The sequence below is a fragment of the Aptenodytes patagonicus genome, chromosome 30 (assembly GCF_965638725.1).
Source record: "Aptenodytes patagonicus chromosome 30, bAptPat1.pri.cur, whole genome shotgun sequence".
Lineage (NCBI taxonomy): Eukaryota > Metazoa > Chordata > Aves > Sphenisciformes > Spheniscidae > Aptenodytes > Aptenodytes patagonicus.
The window spans coordinates 225,650-235,497 of NC_134978.1; the positions used below are offsets into that span (position 1 = coordinate 225,650).

Below are 9,848 nucleotides of genomic sequence, written 5' to 3' on the forward strand. Positions count from 1 at the left end.
GAAGCCGCGGTGCGGCGGCGCCATGGCGGCCCCGTCCGGTGAGCGGCAACCGGGGAGCGGACCGGGTAGGGGAGGGCGGCGGGGAGGGAAGGGGGGGGGACGGCGCGGGTCCGCGCCGTCCCCCCCCCTTCCCTCCCCGCCGCCCTCCCTGCCGGAGGCCCCCGGTACCCGCCTGTTAACGGCCGTTTCCCCTCAGAAACGGAGCGGCTGCTAGGCCGCGGCCCCGGGTACGGCACGGCGGAGTCTCCGGCGGTGGCGGAGGAAGAAGAGCTGCGACGCCGCCTCAAGTACTTTTTCATGAGCCCCTGCGATAAGTACCGGGCCCGGGGACGGCGACCCGTTAAGTTGGGGCTGCAGCTGGCCAAGATCCTCCTCGTCACCGTCCAGGTGCGGGGACACCGGGGGACACCGGGGAGGGGTGGCCTTGGGGCATGGGTGGCCCTGGGGAACGGGGACACCGGGCACCGGGGAGGGGTGGCCCTGGGACATGGGGACGCTGGGGAAAGGGGGCACGGGGACACCGGGGAGGGGTGGCCTTGGGGCATGGGTGGCCCTGGGGAACAGGGACACCGGGCACCGGGGAGGGGTGGCCTTGGGGCATGGGTGGCCCTGGGGAACGGGGACACCGGGCACCGGGGAGGGGTGGCCCTGGGACATGGGGACGCTGGGGAAAGGGGGCACCGGGACACCGGGGAGGGGTGGCCTTGGGGCATGGGTGGCCCTGGGGAACGGGGACACCGGGCACCGGGGAGGGGTGGCCCTGGGACATGGGGACGCTGGGGAAAGGGGGCACCGGGACACCGGGGAGGGGTGGCCCTGGGGCATGGGTGGTCCTGGGGAACGGGGACAGTGGGGAGGGAGGCACTGGGGAGGGTCCTGGGACATGGGGACACCGGGGAGAGGAGCCTGGGGGCACTGGGGGGCAATGGGGCATGGGGACACCGGGGTGGGGTGGCCCTGGGACATGGGGACACCGGGCAAAGGAGCTGGGGGGCACTGGGCACAGGGACACTGGGGAAGGGGTCCCCTGGGACATGGGGACAGCGGGGAGGGAGGCACTGGGGAGGGTCCTGGGACGTGGGGACACCGGGGAGAGGAGCCTGGGGGCACTGGGGGGCAATGGGGCATGGGGACACCGGGGTGGGGTGGCCCTGGGACATGGGGACACCGGGGAGAGGATCCGGGGGGCACTGGGCACAGGGACACTGGGGAAGGGGTCCCCTGGGACATGGGGACAGCGGGGAGGGGGACGCCAGGGTGGCACTGAGGGGCGATGGGCAGGGGGACACGGGGACATGGGGAAATTGGGGGTTGACAATGACACAGGCACTCTGGGGGAGGGGCTCTGAGCACAGGAGGTGACCTCTGAGGTGGGCACTGGGCATGGGGACATAGGAGGGGACACCCTTAGTGAGGCCTGGGGACATTGTGGGGAGCGCTGGGGGTTTGGGGGGGCGGGGCTTGAGTATTTGGGGACACTTGGGTGGGGGTGCTTGGGGACAGCGGGGGACTCGGGAGAGGTCCCCTGGGGGGGGGGTGTGTGTGTCATCTGTTGGGGTTATGGGTGCCACACGGTAACCCACGGTTACCTTGGGGTCCGCGTGCCACACACTGGGGTGTCTCAAGCAGTGGGTGATGCCGGGGTGCCCCAAAAAAGGGGGGGGGGGGGGGAGCAGAAAGGACACCCTTCCCCGCCTCAGGGTGTCACCGGCTCCCCGACGGGCGCCAGGCTCCATCCCGGGGCGGAAAAAAAAAATCCCTTGGCGGCTGCCAGGCTGCGGTCACAAGGCAGGGAAGAAACAGCCAGCGTGTGACATCCCCTTCCCGGCGACGGAAATCGGGGCGCCGGGGCCTTGACCGTCCCCCCCCCCACCCCCACCTCCACCCCCACCCCTTTGCTGCCTGCTCAGCGCAGCCTGGCTGCCTGCACCCTGCCTGACAGGCAGCAGCTCCCAGCTCAGCAGTCCTGGGTGCTTTCCCCCACACCCCCCCCCCCCCCCCCCCCACCCCGAGGCTTTGAGCGGTGTCACCCGGAGCCACCCGTGCCCTCGCCCTGTCGACAAGCAGCGCTAACGAACGCCGTCTTGTGTTAATAAACGCAAGCTAATTACCGGCATGGGGAAGGGTATAGAGCGCGCAGGCAGGGAAAAAACGCTGACGAAGAGGAGGAAGATCAGGGTCGGCTCTGCCGTCCCGTTCCCGGGGTGTTTGGTGGCACTGGGGGTGGTGGTGGGGGGGACACGATGACGCACGCGTGTCCCCAAGGCGATCGTCCTCCCCCCGTCTGCGGTGGGAGAGGAGCTTCGCCGCAGGAGATCGGCCGGTGTAGGAGGTTTTGGGGCAACCAGGTGGACGTGGGGGACAACCCTGGGGACGCGCTAGCTGGCCCTTGTCTTCTTGGGATCACCCAAGTGTAGGGCGATGGTTTTTTTGCCTCCTGCGAGCGTCTTCGGGGCGAAACAGCTGCGTTTTGGGTCGTGGCATCGTTGTTTATGGAACCGCTGGGGCAGGGATTTAATCGTGATCTCTCTTTGTCCCTCAGCTCATCCTCTTCGGGCTCAGCAACCAGATGGTGGTGACGTTCAAGGAGGAGAACACCATCGCCTTCAAACACCTCTTCCTGAAGGACTACGCGGACGGGGCGGACGACTCCTACGCCGTCTACACGCAGCGCGACCTCTACGACCGCATGTTTTACGCCGTGGAGAAGGTGAGAGCCGCGGACGGAGCGGGACGGGGAGGCGGCTCGGGGACGCGGAGGTGGCTCGGGGCCACGTACAACCGCTGAGGGCATCTCCTTCTCCAGTACTTGGCCATTCCCAACGAGACCATCGGCCGCTACGCCTACGTGCGGGGGGAGAGCGGAGGGAACCAGTCGGCCCTCATGCTGTGCCAGCAGTACTACCGTAAAGGGCGCATCGATCCAGCCAACGACACCTTCAACATTGACCCCAAGATTGTCACAGGTGGGTTGTTTTGGGGAGGGTGGGGCTGAGGTCGCTTGTCCCACAGCCACCACTGGGTCCCGGGGAGGTTTTATGATCCTCGTCCTGGGCTTGAGAGGCTCTAAGGGGTCTGCGTGGGGCCTCGGGCTTCCCTGAAGGCGGTTCTCCCTCCCTGCAGACTGCCTGGGAGTGGATCCTGAGGACCCACAGCCTCTGCCCCCAGAGCTGGACCGCAGCTACAAGAACTTCACCCTCAAATTTCACAAGTAAAAATGAGGGGTGTCCCAGCGTTTGGGTGCTGGGGACGTCCCGTCGGCGCAGGGTACGGGCGAGGGCGGAACAGGGACCCCAACGCGGGGACTTCCTCACGCTGAAACCTGCCGCCAGGATGGAAAAGCCCCAGTTGGTTTTAAAAACGCCGCTCGCGGGATAGGAAAAAAAAAAAAACAAACCCCGACCCTTTTGCCGAGGGAGATGTGAAACCGGTGAGGTTGCACAACAAAGCAGCTGCTTTCCGGCCCCGTCTCCGTCGGCATCAGCTGCAGAGCTGGCCCCGACGCACCGCGGCTGTCTTGCGACACTTGCACTGGGGGTTGTTTTCCCCGAAACCCTGTGCTGGCTTTCGGCAGCGTTTTGATGGCCCGTGGCCGAGTCCTGCAGTTGTGGGCACGTTATCGGAGCGGGCAGAGCCCGTCTTCTTGCCGGTGCCGGGCAGAGGGATGCCGGTGCTGCTGGCGCCAAGAGATGCGGCGTAGCTTGTGGCACCGTCTCTTCCGGAGGGTCCGACCTCCCCTTCGAAGCAAAATTCACCGACGCTGGGGCATGTTGGCAGCTGTTTGCTCCTCTAAAGCTGGAGCCACCCTTTCCGGGGGCTGTACGCACCCCCAAGGAAGGTGTTTACCCCCCCTCTGTCGGTTGTTTGACTCTTGGCGCCGTGTTTTGGGGGTTTGGGGGGGGGTCTAAGTGGGCCGAGACACCCCGGACCGGCCCCGGGAAGAGGATTAACGAACATCCCTTCCCGCAGACTCATCAACGTCACCATCCAGTTCAAGCTGAAAGCCATCAACATCCAAACCATCATCAACAACGAGATCCCCGACTGCTACACCTTCACCATCACCGTGAGTGCGTTGGCACCGCTCCCCACCTCGGGGGTGAGCCGGCCGGGCTGCGTGGGGGTGACGGCGGCCCTCGTGGGCACGTAGGGAACCGGGTACGGGCAGCGTCCCGGCAGCGAGGAGCTGCCAGACGGTGTCACGGGCGGTAACTGTCCCGTGTGTCCCCCCCCTTCTCCCCAGATCACGTTCGACAACAAGGCGCACAGCGGCCGGGTGAAAATCCGCCTCGACAACCGGGCTGACATCAAGGAGTGCAAAGATCCCAGCGTCTTCGGCCGAGGTAGGAGCCACGAGGGCGTGACAAAGGTGGCATCTGTCCCCAGTGGGTGCCACAGGGCTGTGTGTGTGTAGGGGGGGGCCTCAGGGTGCTCCTGGGCGGCTGTCCCCCTCGTTAAGAAGAGCCGCCGCGCGTCTTGCAGGTGACAATTCCTTCCGGCTGTTCTTCGACGTCGTCGTCATCCTCGTCTGCTCGCTCTCCTTCATCCTCTGCGCTCGCTCCATCATCCGGGGCCTGATGCTGCAGCACGTGAGTGGTGGGACGGCGGGAAGCGGCGCTAACCGTAGCTACCTTCCACGGTGAAACCGGTGGGGACGGACAGAGCTGCCACCGGGACGCTGTTTTGGCGCTGCCGGCTTTCAGAGGAGGCCCTTTCCCCGCGGGGGGACGGACAGAGCTGCCACCGGGACGCTGTTTTGGCGCTGCCGGCTTTCAGAGGAGGCCCTTTCCCCGCGGGGGGACGGACAGAGCTGCCACCGGGACGCTGTTTTGGCGCTGCCGGCTTTCAGAGGAGGCCCTTTCCCCACGGGGATGCTCAGTCAAAGCTGTGGGTGCCGCGAGACGGGCAAAACTCTCCAGGCGGTGGGTAAAGGACCCCGTTTGTTTGGTTGGTTGGTTTTTTTCTCCCCACGCAGGAGTTCAGCCGGTTCTTCCAGCGCCGTTACGACCAGCACGTGTGCTTGTCGGACCGCATGGAGTTCCTCAACGGTTGGTACATCCTCCTGGTGATCAGCGACGTCCTCACCGTGCTGGGAACCATCATGAAAATCGGCATCGAGTCCAAGGTATGGGGGGGACACCGGGGAACGAAGCTGGAGGTTTGGCAGATCCTGGGTGCGCTGGGGGCTGCTGGCACGGGTGTCCCCTTGCTCCGGGGAAGGGGACGTTTCTGGGTGGCAGGGGTAAGCCTTCCCGCTTGGCCGGGAACCGGCCTCTCCGGGGTGCTGGCGGCGTGTCGTCTGCCCCGCCGAAGCTGTCCTGGATGTAATCGGAGCCCTGGCAGCGGGTTAGGGGACAGACATCGCTCCTTGAGGGGTTCACGGAGGGGTCCTGGCCCAAGTGGCACCCCAGAGCCCCCCCTTTTCCCTTTGGGACAGGGAGATGGCAACAAAGGGACAGGCAGAGTCCTGTCCGGCTGCTGCGTCGTGGCTTGCGGCACCGGGATTTCACTCGCCGCTAGCTTGTGGCTAGCGCAGGGGGTTGTTAGGGCTTCAGGGATGGCGTTGGGGACTTCGGGGACGGCGCTGGCTGTGCCTCGGGCCCGTGACACCTCTGTCCCTGCAGAACTTCGCCAGCTACGACGTCTGCAGCATCCTCCTGGGCACCTCCACGCTACTAGTCTGGGTCGGGGTCATTCGCTACCTCACCTTCTTCCAGAAGTACAACGTGAGTGACACCAGGGAGGTGACCTGGGAGCCGAGGGGACACTTTCCAGGGCTGGGAATGGCCGTGCCAGCCCGGTCCTGAGCGCCCGGGCAGGCTCAGGCTCATCCTGCAGCTGCTGCGTGTCCCCAGGGTCCCCATCCTGCTCTGCCGGGGACCTCGGGGGTCACACGGGGTGCTTTAACCGCTGTTGGGTCCCCTCCCGCCGGCACCCTCGGCGGAAGACTGGGGGGGGGGGTTTAATCCCAGCTGTTTTTTCCTCCACCAGATCCTCATCGTCACGCTACGGGTGGCCCTCCCCAACGTCATCCGCTTCTGCTGCTGCGTGGCCGTCATCTATCTGGGCTACTGCTTCTGCGGGTGGATCGTCCTGGGCCCGTACCACGTCAAGGTGCTGCTCCGGCTCGGTGGTGGGCTTCACCCGCCTCCGGGTGATTCCCTGCCCGGATTTGGGAGGAGATGGGTGCGGGGCCGGTCCCCGTTTTGGCAGCGTGGGTTAGATACGGCGCCGCCCTTTGCCACGGCTTCTCTCCTCGTAGCACAACGGCATCGGGGTGGCACGTAGGGTGTCGGGGAGCGCTCACTCCCTGTTTGGGAGCTTCCAGCCAAGGAGGGGGGGGGTGACGCGGTGGCCTGGGCCAACGACCAACCCTTTGTCACCTCCCATCCCAGTTCCGATCCCTTTCCATGGTGTCCGAGTGCCTCTTCTCCCTCATCAACGGGGACGACATGTTCGTTACCTTCGCTGAGATGCAACAGAACAGCTATTTGGTGTGGCTCTTCAGCCAGATCTACCTGTACACCTTCATCAGCCTCTTCATCTACATGGTCCTCAGCCTCTTCATCGCCCTCATCACCGGCTCCTACGAAACCATCAAGGTGAGGCCGGACCCTGGTGTTTAAGCAAAGTTTCGTGGCTTGGTTGGGGTTTTTTTTGGGGGGCGGGGGGGAATTCAGTTTTGGGAAAACTGAACTGTGTTCAGTTTTGGGCCCCTCGCTCCAAGAAGGACGTCGAGGGGCTGGAGCGTGTCCAGAGAAGGGCAACGAGGCTGGTGAGGGGTCTGGAGAACAAGGCTGATGAGGAGCGGCTGAGGGAACTGGGGTTGTTCAGCCTGGAGAAGAGGAGGCTGAGGGGAGACCTCATCGCTCTCTACAACCACCTGCAAGGAGGTTGTAGCGAGGTGGGGTCGGTCTCTTCTCCCAAGTAACAAGCCATAGGACGAGAGGAAACGGCCTCAAGTTGTGCCAGGGGAGGTTTACGTGGCATATTGGGAAAAGTTTCTTCACCGAAAGGCTTGTCAAGCTTTGGAACAGGCTGCCCGGGGAAGTGGTGGAGTCCCCATCCCTGGAGGTATTGAAAAGACGCGTAGATGAGGCGCTGAGGGACATGGTTTAGTGGACAGGGTGGTGTTGGGTCGACAGTTGGACTCGATCTTGGCGGTCTTTTCCAACCTTTATGATTCTATGGTTCTATGAATCCCCTTTGCCAGAGGGATTCAGCTTCCCCGTCCCCTTTCCCCGCAGCACCAGTGCGAGGGCGAAGCGCCCGTCTCCCAGCTCCACGCCTACATCGCCCAGTGCAAGGACAGCCCCAAATCGGGCAAGTACCGTCGCGACAGCGCCTCGTCCTGCTCCGTCTTCTGCTGCTGCGAGCGGTGAGCTGGCGGTGGCGGGGTGGGGGGGGCTTCTGGCCGGCGGATCGGGGCCGGGTACGCTCCGCGACATCCCTCCCCTCTCCCCTCCCCGTACCCCGCTCCCTCCTGCATGCCGGGAGAGGAGGGTTTTCACTGCTGGCTCCTCGTACGATGTGGCCGATCCCACGTGGATCGTGATTTCCAGCCCTTCTCTGTGCTGGTGAGTCTCTTGCCAGCGCCCCAAAACGGCTCTGGGCCCGTGGGGGACCCCTCCACCTGGGTATATAACCAGGGTAGGTGGGCTCCCTGCGTGTCCCCGTCCCCCCCACCTTGCTTCCTGCTTCCCATCCCGCTTGTTTCAGGGGTGGGGGGGGCTCCCTTTAGCTACGGCTGGGTCTCATTTCCAAAATTGAAGCCGCCTTCCCCAAATTCATCGAATTTCCCCCCGTTACCGCGAGCGCTGTCTCCCCGCAGGGCTCCTCTACAGGACAACGCGCTGCTGGTGAACTGAGGGGGGGGGACCCCACGGCGCGGACCCCCGGGGACACGAAGGAGCGGTGCCCCGTGCTCCCCCTGGCCCCGAGCGCTGCTTTTAATTTATTTTATTATCTGTTTTTACCGGCTCGGGGCCCGGAAGGAGCGGGGAGAGACGGCGCCCGCGTCCCCCGCACCCGGGGGACACTAGACGGACGCTTGTGTGGCCCCGTTATTTTTCTTGATGGACTTTGGATCCTGAACTGGAGCCGGGCGCCCCTCGGGGGGCTCGACGTTGGAGCCCTGTTGACCCCTTGGACGTGATTTAGGGGGGCAGCCGTGGAGCCCTGTCACCCCACAGATGTGTTTTGGGGGGCAGCCTCGGGAGCCCTGTGACTCCTCGGATGCGTTTTAGAGGGGAAGCCTGGAGCCTTGCAACCCCTCGGACGGTGTTTTTGGGGACAGCTCGGAGCCCTGCAACCCCTCGGAGCCCTATTTTGGGGGGCTCATCCCCAGCCTTGCAACCCTTTGGGCGTGTTTTTGGGGGCTCAGCCTGGAGCCCCCTGCAGCCCCTCGGCCGTGCCGGGGCTGTGGCCGAAGCCTCATCCTAAAGCTCCCCCCCCCCCCGGTCCCTTGGCTGCCTCGGGGACTCGTCCCCACCCTTGTCCCCGAGCCCGGCTGCCCCGTGGCGGCATCGGGGACTCGTCCCCACCCTTGTCCCCGAGCCCGGCTGCCCCGTGGCGGCATCGGGGACTCGTCCCCACCCTTGTCCCCGAGCCCGGCTGCCCCGTGGTGCCATCGGGGACTCGTCCCCACCCTTGTCCCCGAGCCCGGCTGCCCCGTGGCGGCATCGGGGACTCGTCCCCACCCTTGTCCCCGAGCCCGGCTGCCCCGTGGTGCCATCAGGGACTCGTCCCCACCCTTATCCCTGACCCCGGCTGCCCCGTGGTGCCACTGGGGACTCGCTCCTACCCTTGTCCCCAAGCCCGGCCGCCCCGTGGCGGCATCGGGGACTTGTCCCCGAGCCCTGCAGCCATTTCAGGGGGAGCTTCTAGGCACAGAGGGCCGCAGCAGCGCCCCCCCCCCCCCCCCCCCCCCCCGCCTTGAGCCCGCCAGCCCCCCTCTGTCCCACTCCAGCCGGGAGCAGGGCTGTGGGGTAAGAGCGAAACGGGTCCCTCGTCCCCGTCCCCGGGGGGACAGGGGGGGCTGCGGTTTGGGCAGAGGGACAGCGTCGCGTCCCGGAGCTGTTTACGCGCGGCGGGACGGGTCAAGGGCATGTTTTGTAACCGGAGGAGCAGCTGCTGCCGGCTGGAGCGAGGCCAGCGGCCGCTCGCGCCAGGCACCGCCGCCCGCGCCTGCCTTCCCCGCACCCAAAAAGGCCAAATTGAACCCCAAATCGGGGGGGGGGGGGGCGGCCCCAGCAATGGCAGGGGGGTGCTTGGTGCTGCTCTTAACGGGGCTTTCATTCACGGACTGAGTTGTGGCCGGTCTCAGCTCACGGCGGGGGGGGCGGGGGTGTTGCTCGCCCTGGGTTTTGCTCCCTGTTTCGGGGTCGGGGGGAGTCGTGCCCCATGGGGGGGTCCCCGTGGGTGCCCCTGTGGCGGGAGAATAAAGCGCCCTGGGAGAATAGCGAGTCTGTGCTGCCGTGGGACCCCCTGCGCTGGGGTGGGGGGGTGCCAGCACCTTGGGGTGCCCATGGGGACAGGGGTAGTAGCGGGGCTGTGGGTGCTGTCACCCTGGGGTGGCTATGGGGACGGGGCTGGTAGTGAGGCCATGGGTGCTGCCACCGTGGGGTGGCTGTGGGGGGATAAGGGTGGCAGTGGGTGCCGCCACCCATGGGGACAGGGCTGGCAGTGGGTGCCAGCACCCCGGGGTGCCTGTGGGGGGACAGGGCTGGCAGTGGGTGTTGCCACCCCGGGGTGCCCATGGAGGGACAGGGCTGGCAGTGGGTGCCAGCACCCCGGGGTACCCATGTTGGGGACAGGGCTGACAGTGGGGCCATGGGTGCTGTCACCCC

At 65.9% G+C, this 9,848-nt stretch overlaps 1 protein-coding gene across 1 annotated transcript; it reads left to right on the plus strand.

The window, feature by feature from the left end:
* The first annotated feature begins 5 nt into the window (after window positions 1-5).
* MCOLN1 (mucolipin TRP cation channel 1) lies at window positions 6-8,893 on the plus strand. The gene is made up of 14 exons (XM_076360812.1): window positions 6-38; window positions 197-387; window positions 2,543-2,710; window positions 2,807-2,966; window positions 3,124-3,211; window positions 3,970-4,066; window positions 4,244-4,343; window positions 4,483-4,589; window positions 4,976-5,125; window positions 5,625-5,726; window positions 5,992-6,114; window positions 6,396-6,602; window positions 7,248-7,378; window positions 7,832-8,893. Exons 1-14 carry the CDS (start codon window positions 23-25, stop codon window positions 7,866-7,868), a joined length of 1,677 nt encoding a protein of 558 aa, XP_076216927.1. The 5' UTR covers window positions 6-22; the 3' UTR covers window positions 7,869-8,893.
* The last annotated feature ends 955 nt before the right edge of the window (window positions 8,894-9,848 follow it).